The sequence below is a fragment of the Phyllostomus hastatus genome, unplaced genomic scaffold, assembly GCF_019186645.2.
Source record: "Phyllostomus hastatus isolate PE091 unplaced genomic scaffold, TTU_PhHast_1.1 phas_scaffold_39, whole genome shotgun sequence".
Taxonomy (NCBI): Eukaryota; Metazoa; Chordata; class Mammalia; order Chiroptera; family Phyllostomidae; genus Phyllostomus; species Phyllostomus hastatus.
In genome coordinates, this window is record NW_025334028.1 from 31,018,055 (window position 1) to 31,042,904 (window position 24,850).

General features: G+C 39.9%; 1 protein-coding gene and 1 pseudogene across 2 annotated transcripts in view; both read left to right on the forward strand.

Annotated features, from left to right (window-relative positions):
- The first annotated feature begins 9,020 nt into the window (after nt 1-9,020).
- The window catches only part of EGF (epidermal growth factor), a 90,023-nt gene continuing 74,193 nt past the window's right edge, over nt 9,021-24,850 (forward strand). For both annotated transcript variants that reach the window (XM_045820289.1, XM_045820290.1), the window contains exon 1: nt 9,021-9,589. In XM_045820289.1, coding sequence (XP_045676245.1) covers nt 9,475-9,589 — 115 coding nt within the window. In that variant the 5' untranslated portion in view covers nt 9,021-9,474. The remainder of the gene's footprint in view (nt 9,590-24,850) is intronic.
- On the forward strand, nt 19,767-22,979 carry LOC123806703 (annotated as a pseudogene).

Here is a 24,850-nt window from a genome sequence, read left to right on the forward strand (position 1 = left end):
AGATACCAAAGAAGCTGGCAAAAGAGAACAGGAGGGTGGATTTGATAATCCTTATTTTTCTGTTGGTGTTCTGGTCTCGGGGGCCAGTGTGGGGGATGGGCACTCACCTTAGCATTATTAGTGAATAAAGGGGCTCTGGTGAGCAGGGGTTCCGGCATGTGCTCTAGAGTCAGAAAGATGTGGAGTTTGGGTCCATCTCCATCACTTCATAACTGAGACTTTGGGCAAGATCTTTAACTTCTCTAACCTTGGATTTGCATAATACATAAAATGGAGTTAATGCCTACTTTCATAGGAATTAGATGAAAACTTTTCTTTCAGATCTTCCTCCTGATGGTGGCTCCTGATTGCTGGCAGGCAAAGATAGCTGAGGTTTGAGAAGAACATGACTTTGTATTTCCTCTAATTTTACATTGTGGACTCAAGGAAAAAACTTCTTGTATATATAAAATATTTAGCACATTTGCTGGATACGAAGTTAAATGTAAAATTCAATTTTATTTCTATAAAAGAGCAATAAACAGCTAAAAATAAAAATGAAGAACTATTTATGTATAAGAGCATTTTAAAAACATTTAAATATACAAATAAATATATACAAATATATAAATATATACAAATCAGAGCATTCAAATATACAAGTAAATATAAGGAAAGATATGTAAAGTTCTACACTGAAAAGTTAAAAACATTGATGAGATAAAGAAGACCTTCATGAATGTTCATAGATTGGGAGATTTATTATTGTTAAGATGTCAGTTTGTCCCAAATTGAACTATATATTTAGTGAAGATATGTATGGAGAAAAGTGAGCTTCAACTCTAGTCTCATATTATATACAAACATTAATAAGATGAATCAAAACTCCTAATATAAAAGCTAAAATTCTAAAAGTTCCTAAAAATTTTGGAGAATAAATTGAGAGATTGGAGTTGGCAACAATTTGTTAGAAAAAATGCATACACAAAATGTAACCATAAAGATAAAAATTAATAAGTTGGATTTCATCAAAATGATTTGCTCATCAAAAGACACTCTTAAGAAATGAATAGACAAGCCATGGACCGAGAGAAGATATTTGTAATACATAAGTCTGACATACATATTTACATACTTGTAATACAGAGATCTGGATTTGTACCCAGACAATATAAAAAGAACTTTTACAAATCAATAAAAAAAAAAGAAACCCAATATATAGATATGGGTAAAAGATTTGAATAGACATCTCACAAAAGAAGATACATGAGTGATCAACTGACACATGAAAAGATGGTCAAACACCATTCATCAGGGAAAGGCAAATTAAAATGGCAATGTGATATTAAGACACACCTACTAAAATTTTTAAAATTAAAAAGATTGTCAATGCCAAATGGGGGTGAGGATGTGAAGCAATTGGAACTCACATGCATTACTAGTGAGTATAAAATGGAGCAGACACTTTGGGAAAAAGTTTTGCAGCTTTTTATGAAGTTAAACACATACATACCCAATGAACCAGCAATTAGGCATTAACTGAAGAGAAATGAAAACATTCATTGATCTTAACCTGAAACAATCCAAATATCCAACAATAGAAAAATGGATAACCAGATTATGATATATTCATACAAAAGGATATTTTCTAACAATAAAAAAATGAAGCACTGATCTAGACAATAACATGAATGACTATCAAAAACCATCATGTTGAACAAAAGTCAGACACCAAAGTGAACCTACTCTATGATTGCATCTACATAAAGTTTAAGAACAGACCAAACTAATCTGTGATCATAGAAATCAAAACAATGGTTGCCTGTGGATGTGGGTGAGAATAGGGGGAGCACAAGGGAAATTTTGGTGGTAATTTATACTTAAGATCTGTTCACTGAATATAAAGTTTACTTTAGTAAACACAATGAATGCATCTGAGTCCAGTCAGGCTGGGAAAACCAAATGAAAGCAGCTTAATTTATTTTGTTTCTCTGATATTTGAAATAAAAAACTGTATCATTGACTCAAATATTTTCTCTTCACCATCTGTTTGGTACATCTTTGCAGTTTCAAGTGGTAGACCATGATTATTTTTACTCAAATAATTTCAGTCCTTGAAATTTAGAAAAGGGAAAGAAGATACTATTTCACAGTTCTATAAATATAGTAAGAGTAAAGGAAGAGCAGCCAACTATGGTTTAAGTTTTCACTAATTTCCAGAAAGCAGCTTTAATTACATGAAATTTATAGCACCTCCAGTATTCTTGTCATGCCTTCAAATGCTATGTACTTAACGAAACTATGCTTCTTCTAGACTCAGCAGGATCGAAGTTCAGGGAAAAGGCATGACAAGAGTATTGTGATTGATAGAAAAGCAAGAGTTCTTTCCCTAAACGTTGACATTTTTAGAAGTGAAAATGCCTGAGTGAATGACAAATGAGGCATTTTTGGAGGACCACCCATTGACCTGTGAGCTGGACCCCTGCAATGAGAGGTTTTTTACCCCTGCCCCCATCCTTGAATTATACAGTTCACCCACCATTTCCCACGAAGAGCTGTTGCAAAGACACGGCCTTGACAGAGTGCTGTGTTGTTGAGACCATCTGGACAGTAAAATGACTGAATCTGGTTAAGGTGCATTCTCTATACAGGCTTTTAAGATTCTGACAGGTGGGTGTAGAGCCCAACTCTACTTGCAATGCTCAAGCCTTGTCTATAAGTTCCCTTGATTATTAAACCTGGCAACTACCTAGCTAGTACTAAAATGTGTGTAGAAAGCAGGTATTTGTGATAAGTTTGTTGTGCAGTGCCTGTGTTGTGTGGAAATTGGAGGAGAATGTTGGGAACCACTCTGCCTGGTTTCAGAAGCTGTAACCCCCCATGGCTAAGGCTGAGTAAAAAGACCTTGGGACCGAAAGCCACTAAGGAGACAAAATTTATCTTCCTTGTAGGGGTGCAGCCTCTGCTCCCTTTACTTTACCTTGCTTGGCCCCGGGCGGATGACTGGTTAGCCAATGATGGGTAAGATTCCTCAAGGGAGGGATGACCTAAGACAGGCATTGTCGAGAAGGGACCATCAGGGAAGGACTTGGGGGGCTATAGAAAAAGAAGGTGATGGATCCCCACCCCTCAGCTTTAACATAGCCTGAGTCCTCATTCTGTCTGTGAGAAGTCTCCTAATCTCTTGGCTGCCTTACTTCCCCCTGCCCGACTTAAGTCTGGAACAATGCTGGAGGGTGGTGCAGCCCTGGGCAGGAACGAGCAGTTCCCTGGGGCGATCAGGCCTAAGAAAGAATGCATAAAATCCTGTGAAAACTGCTTTGCTAAGAATGTCCTCAATTTTCTCATAAGGGTCCAAGGATAAAATGAGTTTTTTCCCAAAGTTTTGTGGCCCTTTAGCTATCTGACCCTGACTCAGAATAAGCCCTCATAGTTCTTTGAATGTTATCTATTGTTTGATCATTACTGCCTGACGATGATTGATGAACTTTACCTGTATTCCTGTGCAAATTGAACCCAATAAAAGCCCATAGAGGAACTGGCTCAAGGCCCTTCTCCTTTGAGAGATTGGCCATTTTACCTTCCCAAACAGATCATGTCTTGGAAGACTTATTCACACCTGAGAAGGCTGGTGGGACTCTGTGGGACAAATGTCCCCCACAGGAGAACCCATATTCAGTGACTAACATTGCCAAAAAATGCAAGTAACTAGCACTGTTCAAATAAGAGTGGCGTTTTTTCTCTTTTGTGGTATTTTAGACTTTTGTTGGCCTAAAATTTCATTTTACTGGGAACCCATTTTCTACCTGGTCTTTCCTGACAAGGTTTTTTTCCCAACTTTAAACAGTTTCTAAATAAAATTCTGCATTTCAAGAGTGAACAATAAAAAGCAAAAACAAAACTTGCTACCTATTAATCTGGGCTGGTCTGCCTATTTCTTTGTTCTTTCCCTGCCCCCTGGGGGATGGAGGTTAAAGGGTAGGGGCAATTTCAGGTTTCATCTGGTGAGAACTTCCAAGGTTGCACACCAACACGCATGCTGAGATTATGTAAATAAATGCAATGTAGTCTTAAATGAGCTTTTCTTTTTTTTAAAGGACTTAGTTTTCTTCTTTTTTACACACTCATCTACTGAGGGACACTTGGGCTGCTTCCATATCTTGGCAGTTGTAAATAATGCTGCCATGAACATAGAGGTGCCTATGTTTTTTTGAATTGTTTCTTTGGGTTCCTTTGGATATATTCCCAGAAGTGGGATAGCTGGGTCAAAAGGTAGATTCATTTTTTAATTTTTTGAGGTTTCTCCATACTGCTTTCCACAGTGGTTGTACCAGTCTGCATTCTCACCAATAGTGCAAAAGGGTTCCCCTTTACCCTTCATGACAGTATGGATGGACCTGGAGAACATTATGCTAACTGAAATAAGCCAGTCAGAGAAAGACAAATACCATATGACTTCACTCATATGTGGAATCTAATGAACAAAACTGAACTATCAGAGAAGACAGGGACAGACTCATAGAGAGCAGGATGACAGCTGAGGGGGTGGATATGTTAGGGGTGGAGGGATTGAGCAAAAAGGAAAAGGACTCATGGACATGGACAACAGTGTGGTGATTTCTGGGAAGAGGGAAATATAGAGGGACTAAATGGTAATGGAAAAAATACAACAAAAATAAAAATAAAAAGGATTAGGCTCTGTTATTGCCTCATAGAAGTATAAATTATATATTATAAATTATGTCTTCTTTTTATATATTCAGTTTCTGAAGTCTTGTTTTTCCTCTTGCTCAGAGGCAACTTTCTAGGTGCTGGGGGGTAGGCTGAGCTGAAAAATGGAACACGGGTGGGATTCCTCTTCTATGTCTTATTTACCAGGTGTTTTTAAAAATCTGATTGCCTTTGATAGAAGTGTGGTATTACTTAATCTGTGCATTACTTAATCAGACAGTGGCTCTCCTTTTAAATAAATTAATGGATTATTTTTTGTAAAAGCACTATTAAGTTTACAGAAAAATTGTGCAAAATGTACAGAGTCTCCAAATTGGCCTCTCCTTCCCCTCCTCCCCACTTCCCCTATTATAGATACCTTGCATTAGTGTAGTACATTTGTTACAATTGATGAGCTGATATTGATGCATTATTAATTAAAGTCTGTATTTACATTAGGATTTACTCACTGTATGTTCTGTGGGTTTTGATCAATTTTGAATGACATGTATCTACTTGTACATATCACACAGGATAGTTTCACTGCCCTAAAAGTCTTCTGTGCTCTGCCTGTTCATCTCTCCCTGACTCCAACTATCCCCATAGTCTTATCTTTTCCAGAATGTTGATAGTTTGAGTCACAGAGTATGTAGCCTTTCAAACTGGCTTCTTTCACTTAGCAATATGCATTTATGATTCTCTCATGCCTTTAATGTATTGATGGCTCATTTAATTTTGTTTCTCAATGATATGTCATTGTATGGATATACCACAATTTGCTTATCCATTCTTCTGGACATCTCGGTCCAGAGATGACATCTCTGTCGCTTCTGGTTTTTGCAATTATGAAAAAAGCTGCTGTAAATATTCATTAGTAGGTTTTTTGTGAACATAGTTTTCAACTCACATGGACAAATACCAAGGGGAAAATCTGTCCTTTTTTTTTCAATAAAGCTTTTACATCTGGTATTAATATCTTGATACATAATAATTTGCCCTTTTTTTAATAAGACTTCTTTTTAAGATTTTATTTATTTATTTTTAGAGAGGGAAGGGAGGGAGATAGACAGAGAGAGAGAGAAACATCAATGTGCGGTTGCTGGGGGTTATGGCCTGCAACCCAGGCATGTACCCTGGCTGGGAATCAAACCTGGGACACTTTGGTTCCCAGCCCACGCTCAATCCACTGAGCTACGCCAGCCAGGGATAATTTGCCCTTAATAGCTCGCTCCCATGCCCTCTCAATTACTTTCCCTTAGTACCACTGCAGTTTCTGCCACACATGAGTAATGGGAATGCCAGATATATGTCAACAATGTTGTCTCCAATAAACATGAAAGTGTTTGAAAATCTTATAAGGACTGTCTTGTACACTTGATATTCATGATAGATGTGGCCTAGGAAATAGCCTGTGTATTGTTTCCACAAGTGGATGTTAATGCACCTGATAGTTATTCCTACCAAAATGTGCTGCCTTTTCACTTCTGGTTCCTATAGTCATAGCCATATGTAGAGAATAATGACTTCAGAGGTCATATGCTCTGAAAATATGTTTGATATTGGGAAAATTTCTTAGCCTTCCAGATCCTCAGAATCCTGAGAAATGGACAATAACATCCACCTTGCAAGGCAGTGTTGAGGGTTGGAAGGGATGTGAATAAAGCCTGGCACATTGAGGGCAACCTGTTAATACTGTGATGCGGTGATGTTTGTACAGCAAACATACAACCAAGGAGAAAAGGGTGCTTTGTGCTTCAACAGGGAACTTTTATCTGAACAGTAAGAACGGTGACCAGGTCACATAAGCATGTCTCCCAATAGTCTCCTTTCTGTTAATGTCCACTCACACCTGAGAGCGTTCAGAGCTGTCTCCTTGCCATTGCTGACTCTCTTACTGACCTGCCAGCAGGGTTTCCTCCCATCCAGCGGTGTCCCCTTAGGATCTAAGTGTTTAATAAATGAGCATTTTATTTCTTTGTCCATTCTTGTTTCATATCTATGGCCTCCCTTCTTCTCCATGACGATGTGAGGCTTCCTAATTATCACACGAAGCTTTGGTACATGTTCCAGTCCACCAAATTTGTTGCAATTCCTTCTTTTAGGACACCCCCAGAATATTTGGTGACTGGCCATTCGTTAACTGGTACTCATAAACTATTTTTTTGCTGTTGTTAGTCAACTTGAACTTAGGGAACCATGAATTCTACTTCTTGAACTCCACCCAGTGTCCTGTCACATATAGCTGTTCAATGAATGAATTCATTAATTTAATTCAACCCTAGAAACTAAAAGGTGTTTTTCAGCTCAAACCCATAAAGTTTTAACAGATTTCTGAACAACTTTAAAAATAGGAAGAATGCTTATTTGCCCAAGACAGTTTCAGCTTTATCTGGAAATAAGAATGTAGGCTTATTAGATATCTCTGAAAGTCCTTTCAAAGGGGGCGGCTCTGTCCATTGATTTGCTATGTGGGTAATCCTGATTTGTCTGTGAATTAGCTGGGTTTTATCTTTCATAACAGTCACCAGTCTCAGCTTCCACCACAGCCATGTTGAGTCTGTCATCTCTTAAGGGGCATGCATGACAATGTTAGCTCAGGTGATATGTAACTAGGAAAGTGTGCCTTTCTACAACCCCAAATAATATCAGAGATTCCAGATCCAAACAGAATATAGTGGTGCATTATTTCATATTTGTGTTCCTGTTATTCTCCTCTTTACAGCTAGATATTTGACTGTCCTCTAAGCCAGAGGTCCTCAACCTTGGGGCCATGGACTGGTACCAGTCCCAGCCTGTTAGGAAACTGGATGCACAGGAGGAGGTGAGCTTGAATGTAATGCATGCTTGAATCATCCCGAAACCATCCCCTCTGCCCCCAATCCATGCAAAAATTGTCTTCCACAAAACTGGTCCCTGGGGGCCACTGCTCTAAGCCACTTCTATTGCTGTCACCTGTAAAACTGGCAGTGAATGTTGCTTAAGGGGAAGGTTATTAGCAAGGGTAATAATGTAGGACAGTTTATTTGTAGGACACTCATTCTGAGTCTTGAGTCTGAGTGAGGTCCAGAAAGCAATGGAATAAATATTCCATGTGCCCCCCCCCCCCGCCCCCACAGGACTTCTGCTGCCCCCAGGGTCTGTTTCTCCTGTGAGGGTTGGAAGCTGCCTGGCAGAGGCCAGCTGAAATCAGAGAAATCCTGACTTTAGCTGTTTCAGAAAAGTGACCCCAGTATTTGAGGAATGATGAGGACCGAATTAAATATGAATAGAAGTCTTGGACTAGTTCCCGTTTTCCTCCATGACGGGTGTTCACTGGTACAACTGTTATTTCTGTGATTATCGCTCTATACATTTTGACCAACACTTGGAATGCTACCTCTGGGCAACTTAAATGACAGGCTGTTTTCCAGGATGAAGTAAACTGGTAGAAACTTCCATTGTTCATCAGATCTGGTGTAAACAGTCTGCCTGAGCTGGATGTTTTGGGGTCCTGGGTGTACTTCTGAAGAAATAAGTGCTATTGCTGCTCCGAGTAGAGAGAGGTCAAGGAGACAGCGAATCAATACTTCAGACTTTTATTTTCTGTCACTGTGTGAGAAGATAGCCTACACCGTTCAGGAAGGAACAGCAGTCAGCTCTGCTGGATTCCCACTGCTTCCCAGATTTTGCACTATTAGCTTATTTTTTCCAACACGGTTCTATAATAACAACCCACTCCTTTCCCTGCTCTCCTGGCCCCTCATGATATTTTTTTAGGCACGTGCTGAAAGAAAAGGTGTCTGTGCACACTGTTCCTCTTCATTTGGCTCCAGGGATTTCCCTTTGATTTGGAAAGAATAATCTTTCAAATTCCGCTATAAAATACACAGGCGAGAGAAAAAAGATTACGCTCCAGGAATGAGCACCAGTGTTGACATTTAGTTCAAAGAATGAACTGAAGGTAAATTTTCTGTCATATTGCTCAGGTGAAGGATCAATTACTGTAAGACTGAATTATCAGCAGTGTTGCTCACCACGGATTGTACACCGTGGTTTAACTTTGTCTCCATCCTTCAAGATACTAAAACACAGCTAACATTCAGCAGGTACCTGCAGAACACGAGGAGCAACTCCACGGCGCCCTAATTGCTCTCTCCCTGGTTCTGCCCAGAATATTTATGGTGAGTAGCCAGTTATCTCTTCTTTGGCAGCCGGCCCTGCTTTCCTGTGGGGTGGAATTGCCTGCATTCGCATTTGCAAACAGAGGCTCACTCAAGTGTCACTAAAGGAAGAGGAGGTGGAGCCAAAAGGGCTTTAAAAAGGAAAGGGGAGTCATTCCACTTTTCAAAAAGAGAAACTGTGTTTGGGGAGGAATCGGATCTTCATATTTCTTCTTTCAGCTACATCAAGGGTCGTGGTTGGAACTTTCCACCAATTCTTTCCTTTTTTTTTTTCTCTCCCTCGAGCCTTTACCGCTACTCTCTCCGTCTGTCACAGTGAAGTCAGCCTCCAGAGTATGCAGGTTAAATTTCGAAATGTATCATAAGGATGTCAGGTATTTCTTACTAGTTTCCCAAAAACTTAGATAAAGAAATCTTTCCTAGAGTGTCCTTTTCAGGTTGCATTTGGACACTGTCTTGAGTTGAAGCAGAAGGAGGTGGAGGGCGACAGCAAAGGGCCCAGAAAAAAATGCCCCAGGGCCACAGGCCAAGCCCGGTGAGCGTGCCTGGGGTCGGACACACACACCTTGCTATGCTCCACCAAAGTCAAGTTATTTTCTATTGAAAGTGCAAGCCCGTCAAGATCATGCTGTTCTTCCTTGTCATTCTGTTGCCAGTAGCTTTGAAATTCAGTTTTGTTAGTCTCTCAGCACTGCAGCCCCGGAACTGCCCCTCGGGAGATGGGGATTCTCCTTGTGCGGGTAAGTAATTCCACTAAAGTGAATTCACGTCTTGCTGGAACTGCCCTTAGCTACCTGTTCATTTTGTCTTGTAAAGTTGGGTATTTTTTTCTGATTTGTCTTTGGGAGTGTATATTTGCTTAATTTTTGTTTTCTAATGTTTGTGTAGTTTCTTACTGGCTGTTAGAGCTACTCTGCTACCAGCTATAAAAATTCTTGGTTCTCAGACTGTGTGGGGGTAAATGTGTTTCATTTTAAACTAGATGAACATTTCTTTTCATGTCTTTATTATGACATAAGTAGTAACTAAACACTTAGTTGATCAGCTTTTTATTGGAAGCTGGGGAAACAGATGGTGCTTTTTTAAAAACTGTCTCTCCTTAAGGCATAAAGAAAAACACTCTCTAATAACTGTGTATGAGGACTGAAAAGTTGCTAAAAAAATCAGTGAAAAAAATGGATGAGAATTGGGAACAAACGTGATTCTATTCTGAAAGCCAAACCACGTTTCACCTTACACCTCCTGCCCTGCCCTCCCCTTCTTCCCCTTCTGAAGCTCTGACCCTGCTCCAGGTTTTCAGTAACAGGTGCATTGTAACTTGGACAACTGCTAAGAAATGACAATATGCCACATGCCCCTCCCACATTAAGTGGGCTTTTAATTCAGGAGAAGGAATAATAAGCATTCAGGAGAATGCAAAATAAAAATTCGCTTGAGAGCATTGCCTGAATAAACTTTTCTCTCTCTCACTTTTGATCCATTTTTATGGCAGCCATTTCTATCCGGTTACAGAGTGTGAACTGTCCTGACAGTCCTTTCTTGTCATTTTGCCCTTTTGAGAAGGGATCTGGCTCTCCACAAGAGGTAAACTGAGGAAATCACAGTCAAGTGTCCAGGAGAAAAATCTCTGGAGGACAGCACCGAGCAGTGGGAGTGAAGACTCTGAGCCAGGGTGTTCTGAGTGTTCTGAGCCAGACTGCTGGCACTGGGCTCCTGCCCTGGCTCCGCATGAAGGAAGTCACCAGGGAGGAAGTCAGGTGTCCTTGCTCTGAATCTCAGGACTCTGTCTCCAGGCCATGCCCTAGAGCTTGTCTAGTGCCTTACTGGCTGTTAGAACGGACCGGGTGGGCAGAACCCGAGGGTATCGGAAGAAAGGGCTAAATTCTCACAATCTCTATGGCCACAGCACCGGAAACATTTCCACGTTTGTGTTAGGTACTCAGCAAAGTCTTGCTGAATGAATGAGGAGGCTTTCCTTGACCTGCTCTTCACAGAGTTTTAGAGAATAGCAACAAAAGGGAGTGACTAGAGACAAAAATGACCTTCTGAGCCCGTTGCTCAGCTTTTGGAAGCAGAAGTAAAAACTTTTGGACACAGATGTGTCAAACGGACTGGACCCTCCCTGGGCTGGGTGAACTGTCCCGAGAGTAGGTGGCCAATGACTGCCATTTGCATGGGACATGAGGGGAGATGGTGGGAGCCACCCAAGGAACAGAACTTGAGAGGGAAAAAAACTCCATAGAAATGAACTTTTACACATAGCTTTAGAGTCTCTGGGAACAACCCAATTCCCGCTCGAAAGTGAGCTTGTGCTCCCCACCACGCCTGCTGGTGGCTCAGAAGTGCCCTTATGGGGCTGTATGCCCCAGATAAACTTGAAGGCCAGGGCAGAGACAGGGAGTTAAGGGGATTGTGTCAGAGTGGTAGAAACACAGGTTTTAGAAGCAAATACATCTCATTTCAAATCCGTGCTACCCACTTAATACTTGAGTTATACTGGAATACTGTGGGGAATAATAACACCTCCTCTTTCGGGACTGTTGCAGGGATCACATGAGATACCACGTGAAATGCCCCTAGCACAGAGGCTAACAGGCTGTGCTCAGTAAATGTCCTCTTGGCTCCACGTCTTGGCTAAAGTTCTTTGATCCCGTCACACCCTCAGATGCTTCATTTGAACAGTGCAATGACATGGCAGAGACCTCACGTGGTGTGGAATGTCTGGATGCCACTTTGTGACTCTGCCTCTTTGCTCCCTTGATCCTTGCGTGTCACTGGTTTAAACCACCTACTTTACACTCCGAGTCTCATGTTAGCTGATAACTGCCTGGGTCATACCCTGTGCCCCTTGCATTTCAGAGGATATTATTTCTCCTTTTTAAATAGATATGGTGCCATCATCACCCCCTCCACCAGTAAGTTCTGCTTGCCTTATTTCTTGCCCTTGGCATTGAGACAGACCGCCTCTGGCCTGCCTGACCCAGCAGAAAGAATGCTTTGTGGTCTGACAAGATTCAGGTAACTTTATGCAAGGTTGTCACTCATGTGACTGCTAGCCGAATAAACCAAGCGATAACACAGAATTGGGTTTTCTTTTCATTACCCCCCTCCCTGGTCCTCCTGCTTTTATAAAAAATAATCATCTGAGTATTCTGTCAGCTTCTGTTTGAGCTACAGTAGGCAAGAAGAGCAATAAAGAAAACTGCTGGCAAGTAGCTTCGGAACTAAGTCTATTTGCCCTGGAGGAGAAATAACAGGTGAAAAAAGGAACTGTTCCTGTTTGCTGTCTCTACCTGCATTATTTGTATGAACTTTCTTGGTAAAATAAAGGGTGAAGGAGAAGTACAGGCCACGCCTCAGAGAGCTGGCTGCAGGAGGGATTGTGGGGCACTAGGTTAGCCAGCTGACAGGCCTTGTGGTCCAGCACCTTCCCTGAGCCCCCCAACAATCCAGTACCCGAGAGAGGAAGGCAGGAGTGTTAATCCCCTTGGTGGAGGAGTGCCCTGATTGATCCCCTGGGGTGTGAAGCTGTAGCTTCCTGGTGGATCAAACAGGCTTATGCTCCCCAGTATTAAGCTCAGTGTTTCAGTCCCTTTGTTCCCGTTTCCTATTAATAATTAGTTAAATACTGACTGTAACACGTCTGGGTCAGAGTCTCTTCCAGGGGTGGAATCCAAGCATCATTTTCTTTGTTATTTTCCCTTGGTGATTCTGACAGGTATAATGGGCAGCCTCGGTTTCAGACCACTAAGTTAGCACGTGTAGAGTGCATAAAACAGAGCCTGGAATCTAATAGGCACTCGGGAAGCCTTAGCTACCATTAGCATTTTTATCATTGTTAAAATAATTTTTACTGGTGGTAATTGTACAAGTATTTTCCACATGTGGCTTGGTTTCCTCTATAATAATTGAACTATTTTTATACTTGGAAAATACCACATTGACAATTCTGAGATAGTTTTGCAATATTAAAAATTGTAGTCAAGATAATTTTAACATTCATAGCTTGTATTTTTATAGCTAGAAGTAATGTTTATTAAAAATACAAACACTTATCAAACCGACTTGAGTAAGTATCCTTGTGGGACTGCAGCCCCATTGTTTGCCTTTCTGGGACATCAACTGATAAAAAATTCCACTGACTGCAAACTAAATATGCTTGTAGCTTTCTTACTAGTAATAATTTTATTTGACAACAACAGCGAAAACAAGACACTTGAAAGTGATCATTTATATTTCATATATATTTTGCTTTATATTTGGAACCTATTTCTCTAAAATTTTTAGAAGATGTTGAGGGCCTATAAAACAATTCTTTAAATGAATTTCTATTTTGGAGCTACTTGGGAGTTTTCAAATATACGACATTCAATTTAGGAGTCAGACGGTGAGAATTCTTTGTGTTCAAAGTAGAGCAAATAATTGATCGTTTCCCCTTAAAATAATGAATGAGTACTTTGGTTTAAAACTTGCCTTTATGAATATCCATTTGAAATAATTTCTTGTTTAGTATTAATGTTTTTTATTTTTATATTAGTAGTCTCCAAACTCCATTCCATCTATAAAAAGTTAAAATATGGACACATATGCTCTCAATGTATGTTTATTTATCAGTTACATGTTATGTATACTACTATTATGAATATTACACTACACATAATATTTCTAATATTTTCCTTCCATTCAATAGTGAACCTTCTTGCAGTCAGTGAGTGGTACACATTCTACTTGGGAGAGACTGTTCTAGAGAAATAATAAAATGATGGAATAAATGCTTTATCTTTCTCAGCTGTTAGCTCCTTTCACTTAGGCCAGAAGAGATAAGCAAAAAGATTGACTTTTCTTTCTTCTTTTTCCTAAGTAAAGGGGAGTTCTTCATAGGGAATGACTTTTCTCAGAGTGTATAATGGAAGAAATAAAATGGAAGAAATAAAATGGGAGAAAGACTCTCTGAGAGTCTTTCACAAGGACTAGAAGGAGAGACCACACTCCTAAAGATGGGCTGCAGTTTCAGAAATTCCAGGCTCCTTGGTGCTGGAGTCACCGTATCTTAGGATTTTAAAAGAAAAATGGCCTGTGCCTTCATGCTGTGTCCTGAGGAAACCCTGTGTCTCTCCTAAGACGAAGGATTTTTGGATGTGGGAATGCTGACATAAAAGGGGAAGCTCTTGTGTTCCTGCTGGTTCTTCCACTGAATTGCTGATCTTTTATGTGCCTTGCTTCCGCCCTGTGCCATCCCTTCCCACACTTCCCAACCTCATGCTGACACCACCCTGGTTCACTTCTCTAAAGAGCCAGTGCTATGAATCGTGAGGGGTCAGATTTTAACTGAAAGTTTGGGGCCAAAAAAAAAAAAATCCTGGCCACACCCTGATCCAGCACATCAAACAACTAAAACTATTTTTCATTCTTGTTCTTAATTCATTTTTGTTCTTAAATTTTAAGTGATTGTTCTCTGTGGGAAGACTTACCAGCCATCTCTCTCGGGTGCCAGCCTTCTGCCTTCTTGGCTGACCTTGGTGAGGTTGACCTACACCGAGCCCTCTTTCTGGACCCCCTTGATCTGTTTCAGATGACCTACACACATACAGAACATTTTAGATTCTTTCCTCCTCCTCCAATTCTGTTTTCCTGATTAGATTCTGGGCCTCTTTTCTAAATAAAAAAAGAAAACCTAAAAATTACAAAATAGCATACTGAAGTGTTTTAATAAACAAAACCATTGTTTCTTGGAAGAAAATTCTGTCCACCTGGTTTTAAACCAATTTTTTCTTTTTCTCTCCATAATGGGAGAATGTTAATTTTAAGACAGAAGCAAAGCTTTTCAAAGGTAGGTGCCAGGTGGTGGGGAATTATCCAGATTCCCCACCACCTGGGGAATTTTCCTGTATGCTCAGGCTATGAAGGAATGCTGCGGGTAGGGAGGCTTTCTTTGGCCTCCTGCACACAGGTCAGAAGTGAGGTAAGGCACTGACATCAAAATAGACTGTCATAGATCTGGTGTTGCCCAGAGATTGTAAGGTATTCTCTGTATTGTTCATTCCTTAAAGAGGGTCTTGTTGAAAATTAGAGATTGATCCTGTACTGAGGAAAATGAGGAGGCCAGACCCATGTTTTAGGTGAAATGGTACAAAGAATGGCAGGTGAGAGGGACCGTCTTCCAGAAGCACTGTGGCCTCACGGTGGTGTGGCCAGAGGTGGAGGAGGTCAGATGAGAACCACTAATGGGAGACGATGAGAGAGGCAGAGTATTCTTCAGTCAGTGGTTGACTACTAGGGGTATTGAATTGTTTGGACTGCGAATTGCTCACTATATGCCCTCTCTTATTTTTTTCATTGACTCGGTAGATTTCTCTACCAGTTTATTTAGATTAATTTATACGTTTTCCCTAAACCCAGATAGTTAAAAAACCAAACATTAGCCTTCAGACAAAAGGCAACAAAAATTTCTTACTTGGAAAATAAGCATTCTTAAGTCTGTTCAACGTCCTTAACCTTTTAGTCACTTTGATTATAGTGGAGAAAGGTAGGAGAAGAAACTAGTAACTTTCCAATATGTGTAAATTACCTGATCTAAGGAGTTTCAGCAATTATTTTAATGAGGTAGTTTTTGTAAACTTGTTGTGAACAAAAAAATTTAAAGACTCAATAACCAACCTCACCAGTTGGAAACTATTGCACTGGAGAAGTTTTTCAGAATGTCCAGGTTAGTTTTAAAGAAGGTACTTTCTTTCAAAGAATTTCTAAATATTTTTCAAGAAATTCTCAAATTCTACAAAGCAGCGTAATGTTGACTTTAGTTTCATTATTACTCCAAATTTGAGAAATCCTAGAGCTAGGGAACAAAATGTTTGTTTAATTATGTTATAGTTTCTAATGTTAGAATTAGAATTAATTTTAAGAAGGAACCAGGAAAAATAGCAACAAAACAAAAACAGCAACAAAATGACGAAAACCTTGACCATGGAAAAGTAATTGTCCCCATTGTCAATTTCTTCCTTGCCCTCGCATCAATGCTTTATCCAGAAAGATAACAGTGTTCACCATGAAGGAAATATTACCGGGTTTTACGTGAACCAAGAATGCAGATTCATTTTGCATAGATTCTCTATGAACAGGAATGTTACTAGTGGCTTTGCAGCAGACCATTCCAGTCCTGGCCCCAGCTGTCACACTTGCTGGGGCCCACAACAAGGTATGACCAAGATCCGGGCCTCAAAGAATTAGCAATGTTTTTGTCAGCAATAGAAAAAGAAAAAAGTTACATCAAACAGAAGAGACATTTACACTTCTTAAAAGATCTCACTATATTTGAAAAGACATTTCTATTTTATCTTATATGGACAATGTTACTATCCTTTGACGGCAATTTTGGAATAATGCATGTGAATGTCTTTCTTTCGGAGTTTTTTCCTTTATGTTGTCATTTAAAGCTTGCCTTTGATGCTGCAAATTAGTAGTGTATAGAAAGTTCAGTCGTTCAGCTAAATATAAGGTAGACTCTTCTGCTCTCATCACCTTTGACCTTCTTTCTAAACCTGGAGTTTGAATTGGTGTGTGAGTCTGTTCTCGCTTATGACCTTGATTTTCTGATTCTCCTAAACTTGGTCAACCATACTAATGTCTCTGTGTCCAGGGTTTCTGAGTATTTCCAAGGATACTCAGTGCACTGGAATTTGTGTGACTGTGAAGGCATTTGAGACCCAGCAGACTTCTGTGACAGTGATCCATGGTGTGCACTGATTTGCAAACCTGCCTCTCTGTGGCAGGAGAGAAAAAGCCTTTCAGAGGAAAGACCTACCACCTTCTTCCACTCAGAACAGCCTGTCACGGTGCTACAGACTAGCTTTGTGTGTAGGAAGTGGATGTCATCATGAGGTGGTTCTTTTCACGAGTCAATGGTCGCTAGGACACGGATAGCCCTAACAACACCATGGCAGCTGCCTTGTCCTTCAGCACATGGTCTGTCAGTGGAGAAACAGTGTTTTATCTCATATACTTCAACACTCTTCTGGTTAAAATTTCTAATGCTTAGAGAATGATCTTCCATAGACTCCATTCTTATATAAACAGATCAGAGACAAAAGATCAGTGAAACTCAACACTGTCATAATATATGGCTGCTGACACCAATCCTGTGTATTTGGAGCGCTTCCCTTATGAAATTAAAAAACATACTCAGAGACAGAAGCTATCAGGGATCTTCTGGTGTTTTCTGCCTTCCTCTGAAGCACAGGATTATTCTGTTTATTATAAATTTTCAGTACAAAGGAATTTAAACTCTCCTTGTTGTGCAGGGAAGTTGTAATGGTTACTGTTATTAATGTTAATTGACCTAGTATGTGGAAATATATATCTTTCAGATTTAAGGACCATCATTGAGAATTTTAAAAACTCCAAGTGGATCAAAGGCTTAGGTTTGAAAACAGATCTGAAAAATTGACTGAAACTTATATTTCTTGGTTGACAATATTCAAGAGAGAATGATAGATAGGTGACTGTCTTTCAATATTGATATACAGAGGTGGGAAGAAGGAGGTTAATAAATAATACAAGAAAAGAAGGAAGGAAGGAAGGAAGGAAGGAGGGAAGGAAGGAAACAAGGATAAACTGTGTTTCATGTACTTACATGTAAACTTCCATTTGCCTACCCCTGTTTTATCTTCTGGAACAGAAAGCTTTTAAACAGAAGCACATTGTGAATGGATGTCTTTCTGTAACATAAGCTATGTTGATGTACATGAAATGACCAGGTTTTACCTCCAGCAGACAGGATGAAATGCCATTTTTTGAAACAAAGGATAAATTTTAAACAGTAAATTGTGGTTGGTGCTATACATAAGTGGATTGATATTGTCACAGGAAAAAAGTGGGGCAGTTTTGGACAAGTGGTTCTAATGTCACACTTGCTTGTCACCTTTGCATGAAAGCGTCCTCTCACCCTCAGTCAATGCACTGCGCCTAGCAGGTGGTGCGAGGCCTCAGCATTTGAAATTAATAAGGTCCAGTTATATAGCTGATGTGAGCTGCTGGTACTTACTTTGTAAGAATGTTATGAAGACTAAATAAATTAATTCATATGAAGTACTTAGAATCTTTCCTGACACAGCAAGTTCCCAGTAAATATTAGCTGTTATTCTCCACCAAACTCTATAAACTGAGACATTAAAAACACCTTTGCTTTTTGTAAGTTTTCTAACCCTACTTTGCAAATTTTCAATGATGCTTAGAGAAATGTAAAGTTGGTTTCTTGGGATAAGGCAAGTCCTAACAATCATCTTACCCAGGGTGTTCTCTGTCACTTGTTATTATCTTTATTTATTTATTTATTCATTTATCTATTTATTTATTTACCATTGGGGTGACATTGGCTAGTAGAATTATACAGTTTTCAGACACGCTGTTATTATCCTTGATGATAAACTGTGGCACAAAAATCTTCACTTAATTATTTTTTCTAAGTAATTATTCTTACTATTTGTCACATTTGTTCTCAACATTTCAAGAAAATTAGATGGCATAGTTTTTCTTGATACTTATATAGCTAAACACACAGCTGGAACACAGAATTCAGCACTGGTCAAGGTAGAAGTAATGAGAACAATGGAATTGAATTCAGGAAACATCTAAACTCCAACAATGCTTAATTTGTTGGGTTTTTGTTGTTGTTGTTTATTTGTGTAGGAACACTCAGAATGTGGTATTCATAGGCAAATACTTGTTTAACCTTTTAGTTTGAGCAACATTATTGTAAAGTTAGTAAAAGGAGAAGATAATATGTCAATTACAAATGAAACTCTCACCCAATTTTGAACCTCTAAGAAATTTTTTACAGATTTAATAAATTTATTAATTTTTTTAGGCTTCCTTCAGAGAGTTGAGCTTTTAGTGTCTCTTCAAGGGGGTGGTTTGCTTTGCATTATAGGTTTTTTTTTTCTTTAGCAGAGCTCATATTGACCCTACTGACTTGGTATTTGAAGTTTAGAGAAGCAGAGAGAAGGAAATATTTCACAGAAAGTAGGAGTTAGGGTGAATAGCGTCTATTTATGAATTTACCATTAGCTTAGGCTTTACAAAATGCCACAAAGAAACTATCGAATTTAGTGAGACAGGCAGGTTAGGAATTGACTTAAGTGTTAGTTCATGAAGGACTTTCAAGATCATCTAACCCATCTGCCTCATGTTACAGATGATGCGTTGAGATCCAGAGAGATGAAGCAAACCATCAGGATCCTATAAGATCTAGAACTCAGGACCCTGGGCTCTTATTTTATAAAATTTATCACACACATGTCACCTCCTATGGTAGATTGATGAAAGCCCACCCATGTAATGATTAGCCCTTTCTACTGAAAAGTATTAATAATATTAAGTTAGGAAAGTCTTGATTGCTGGGGGGATGGGTGTATAAGGGACTAAATAGTAATGGAAAATATACAATCAAGATGAAATAAAATACAAATAAAAGAAAGTATCTTACTATATCTAGTTCTTTTTTAAAAGATTTTATTTGTTTATTTCTAGAGAGGGAAGGGAGGGAGAAAGAGAGAGAGAAACATCAATGTGCAGTTGCTGGGGGCCGTGGCCTGCAACCCAGGCATGTGCCCTGACTGGGAATCAAACCTGCAATGCTTTGGTCCGCAGCCCGCGTTCAATCCACTGAGCTACGCCAGCCAGGTATATCTAGTTCTTTATGTTGAAAACATCTTGTAAGTAGTACTGAGAAATCCATATGCAAAAATTATATCAATATATTAATTCAAATCAATTATATAAATTTTATTCAACGTCAATTAAGTGTTTGGATGGACAGTGCTAACATCACTGAACCAGATGCCCACGGTATCCTGAGGGGACAGGAAGGTTCCTGGCTCAGAGGTGTGGGCTGTGCTGCAGTTTACCTGATGAATTACAACCATGCACCAGTTGGATTTAGCAAAACTAACTCTTACAAAATCCAAAAAGTGGCTTAAAACCCTTCTTGCAAAGGAACTAAAGATTGCAGCCAACAATGCGAGTCCAAGAGAACAAACAGTAAGGGGAGGACAACACTGACACTTCTCTTATTCTTAGAATAAGCTCTTTGTTGACTAATTGCGTAAGAGGCAAAAACAATGTAAATCTCTCTAGAGTTGACAAAAAAGAAAAATTAATAGAAAGACAGCTTTAAAAATGGACTTATGTTGATTATTAGTAGTAAGGAACCTCACAAGAAGTTTAAAATTTGCCTCAAACTGTTAGTTAATGGTAATCGGAAGCCACCAGGACAAGCAAGCTGTTGAAAAGTACGTATTCAGAATGTGAAAACAACTTTTATGATTTTTACAGCTGTGTTCAAAGTTATGACATTTAAGACTACATTTACTATGATAAAAAGTGAGAAGGCTCTCTTGAGGCTTCTGACATTATAACAAAAATGGAAAAGCCTTGTACTGTTAGCAAAACATGTGTTCCTTTCGCTTCCTGCTATGGCCAAACATCACTAAAAGAATATGTGGGAAACCACATGACAACAGATTCAAATGTGTTCTTTTGTCAGCAAATACTATTGAAAACTTCACAAAAAGCATTACTAAAATTTTCGAGAAATAGGCATTAGAAAAATTGTACAGCTGAGTGAAAATAAAGGTGTTCACTAACATATCTTTTTATAGTATTTTCTAAAACCTAAGTTAACATTGATGTGAAAATATTCTAAGCACTTGGCATGAGTTAATTTATTTAGTCTTCATAGTAATCCTATGAGATGAGTACTACATCAGCTTTGTGTTAAGGTGAAGGAACTGATGCTCAGAGAGGTGAAATAATGAGCTGAATCTATAGGGAAAGGGGGAAAAATGCCTCTTCCTTCTTCTGGTTCTTTTAGCTGGCTGAAAAATCAAATTGACATGAGACAGATCTACAAGAGAAAATAAAATGTAATTGCACGTGCACGGGAACCCGCATACATGACAGGTTTAGAGCCAGAAAGTTACAATGGGATCTGTGTGACATCCTGAGCTGGGATGAGGTAAGTCACCTTGGGTTTCAGAGGGTAATTGCAGGAAAATAAGAAGAGCAGATGTTCTGTAATTAGTAGCTTGCCCTGCCGTATAGATAGGTCAGAAAAGGTCATTTATGATCATTTCTTATTATGGGCAAGGCCCCTAATTCAAATTCTTCTAGGTAGTTAAGAAGAGGCAGAGTTTCCTTTGAGCCTGCAGGGTTTCAGTTGCCTTTAGCTCAAAAATAATCTACATACCACAGAGACACATCTTCGGGTGACTTGCCTGAACCCCTCCAGTCACTCAGCTAGTAAGCAGTAAAGCCAGTAAAGAGTCAACATGGGCACAGTTTGTGCCCAGTGCTGGCTGGTGATCTTAGCCACTCTCCTATTTGCCTGTGACACTTTTTCATCAGCCAGTTTTAAAAAATGCATCAGAGAAGAAATTTTCTCCACAGTCAATGACTTCTTTACATACTAACAAATGTATTATGAATGCAGTGGTGATGGGCCACTGCACTCACTGAAACATCAACAGAAGGGCTCTCAGGGGAGCTCATAATGGGCCCTAGAATGCAGTTGGCTGCAGTCTTGCAGGGAAGCAGTGCAGGAAGGAAGTTGAAAATGGAATTGCATGAAGTGCAATGGGAGCTATTGCTGTCATCACTCCTATAAAAACAAGAATAGACCGGATTCTTTACAATGCTTTATATCAGATGGGACAACCATGGAAATATTTGTCCCACATGCTTCCCACAGGGTATCTAGAATCAAAGCACTCAAGAGAACAATCAAATATTACAGGGTTTTCTTTTTTAAAAAGCAGAAGTGTTTCAATATTTTGGGCCTTTTTTTGTGATAACAAATAGGTATCACTAGTATGCTTTTCAAAAAATAGAGCAGCAGAACTCTCTCCAAGTTGAAGGTGATATTCTAACAGTGAATGAGAAAGTGACTGTGGATTGTGAGAAATTTGTGTGCGAAGAGAACAGTTGGAAACAGATGTTGGAAATGTTTCCATTGTTATGAGATTAGGTTGTTTAACAAAGTTGACATATCATCTTTTAAAAACTCTCAGGTGTACAGTATTTTTTTAAAACCCTGTAAATAGAATTTTCCAAACTATTTTTAAAACTTCCAGGTAGAGAATTTTTGTCTCTTTTAATCTATTTAAAAAAACATATGAAACACATAACACTTGCTGCACACTCTGCATCAACTTTTCCAAGCTCATCAGCCTCAACTCTCAAGTGCAACAAGGATGAGAACAGGCTACACCAAGCCTCCGGTGACAGCTATCTCTTGCTGGACCAGACCATGGCCTCCACCTTCAGTGCACCTGGTGTAATGTCAGCCTCTCCCTGTGCAGGAGCTGGTTTCCTTCCCTCCTCTGCCATTCTTCAAGCTGCACACCTTTCTGTTCCCAATGTGCAAGGGGCCTGGGCCCCTCTGGCCATCCTGTTGGTGGCAGCAGCGGATCGCCATCCCTGGCCTGGTAGGGGCTGGAAATTCTGTCCCGCTGGTCAGCAGCCTCAACCCTGTGATGGTTACATCCCAAAGCCTGTTTATTCTTCTCAGTGTGCATGTTAATGTGCAGCAGGTGAAGACTGTGTTCAATAAAAAGGAAAATGCCCTGGTGCAGATGGCCAATGGGAGCCAGGCCCAGGTGGACACGAGCCACCTCAACAAGCACAATCTGCATGGGAAGCCGGTGGGCTTAACACTCTCTAGGCACCAGAACACGCAGCTATAGGAACTCACCCCGGCACTGCTTCAGGAAGCCAAGCTCCAAGAACTTCCAGAACATTTTCCCACCCTCAGCCACCCTGTACCTCTGCAATATCCCGCCCTCCAAATCTGAGGATGACGAGAAGACCTTCTTCTATAGCTACAGCAGAGCTGTCAAAGGGTTCAGGTTCTTCCATAGGGTCTGGTGGATGGCGCTGATCCAGATGGATTCAGTGGAGGAGGCCATCCAGGAGTTTATCGACCAGTCTGGGTGAGAACCACCACCTACGGGTGTCCTTCCCCCAGTCCACCATCTAGGCCCCACCACCAAGGACCCGCCTGCCGGAAGGTCCTGGTGACAGCTCCCATCATTCCATAAAATAGCCTCTTTAAAAGCAGCTTAAGTAACCTTAAAAGATCAGAGATTTAATTTTTTTTAAAGAGAAATCAGTTTACCTGTTTTTTCAAAAAATTAAATCTAATTCACCTTGCTCACGTGGGGAGTTAGGGTGCCAGTTCCAGGTTCTTTGTGACCCGTGGACAGTATTCCTGCTCCTCCCTGGCCCTTGGCCTGTGTCTTCTGCAGCCTGCGGGGTAGGTGGTCCCAAACCTCCATCAGCTTTCTGGTGCCTTAAAACCGACTGCTCTGGCAGTGCCTTCTTGCAGTAGCAAATGCTCATGGGTTTGGGGACTGAGCAGACAGCCTCCTGTAGGGGTCATGTGCCTGGCACGGCAGGAATAGAGTCTGCGGACATCCCGACCCTCTCTTTAATCAACTGTGTGATTCTCCCCACCCCTGGCTTGAGGTGCGCCTCCTGGGCCAAGATCCCTGAGGGTGCATCCTGGTGCTTCTTCAGCTTGAAGCTTTGTTTCATCGTAAATCTCTATATTGTGCTTTGATGCAGTTGCAGACGTCTGTGCCTAGCAAGACTTCGAATCTTCATTTACACGCAAAGGAAATAGTTTAAGTAACTTTTTACTCAACAAGATGATAAAAATTGTATGAGTGTAATCTAAATTTCTTCCTTACATAATCTTGTATACTGTACTTTTAATTTTATTCCTTGTACTTAAGTTCCAGGTCAGGACCTAGTCTCCAGGGCAGACACGGGGGTGGGGGGCACTGAGGAGCTGGGCGCTTCCTAGAGAGCCCCAGGCCTGAGGCCCCCAGATGCCTTATACCTAGCCTGTCCTCTCTCCGGGAGGACAAGGGCTCTTAAATTTTCAGGGTTTCTTTTTTCCTGAAAATTTTGGATCAGAGTTTCTTGTCTTTTGGGTGCCTATAAAGCTGGGGCCCCTTAAGGTGCAACAACAGGCCGTGAGTTTTTAGCTGTCTCCTTCACCTCGTGTAGTCCTGCACTCCCAGGTCCCAGGGGCTTCCCTGTGCACAGACATCGTGTGGGCCGGCCCTGCTGTCCAGGGCGCGGACCCCTGAGTGTTCGTGTTGGGGAAGGACAAGGGTGTAGATATTTATTATTTAAATAATATTATGATTTAATATATTACTAAGTATTTAAATATTATTTAAATAAATTTAATATATTGTTAAATATTTAATATATTATTAAATAATATATTATGTGTGTTATATAGTATTAAATAATATATTGTTAAATAATATTAATTTCATATTAAAATCAATATTTTTATACCTGATGTAAGACATGAAGGGCAGCAGACACAGTTTTTTATGGTGGCACAGATGTATATCTTGATACCAGCAATTATAGGCTCAGTGTTATAATGTAAAGCCTGGCACATTCCACTGCCTGGCCAACAGCTTGTAATGTGAGAGAGATGAATTAAAGTGATTTTTAAAATAAATAAATAAATAAAAATAAAAATATAAAATACAATACCTCCTGGTTAGTTTGCATTTACCAATTAAAATGTAGGAAGATAGAAATTTGCTAGTCTAATTCAACAAAATTTGTGAATAATTGATGGATTTAATTAAAGAGTATATTTTGTGATTTTTATACATACAGCCAGTGAAGCATTTTTTCATTTGATGCAGATATAATTGTGAAATATCTTTTTTGTCTATGACATCTATCAATGACTAAAAATATCAAAACATATGGAATTTTGATCAAATCGTTAAATTCCTATGTCACATTCAATCTTTTCAATAAATGAAAACTAACAAAAAGGTAGTTTCCATCTCAATTTCTGACATGCAGAGGGACTTTGGGGGCTGGGGGCCTGTCCAACTAGACACGTCCAGCAGAGAGTAGGGAATGTAGTGGCAAAACTCAGAAGACGGATTTCAGAGTCTTGTTGTGTGTGT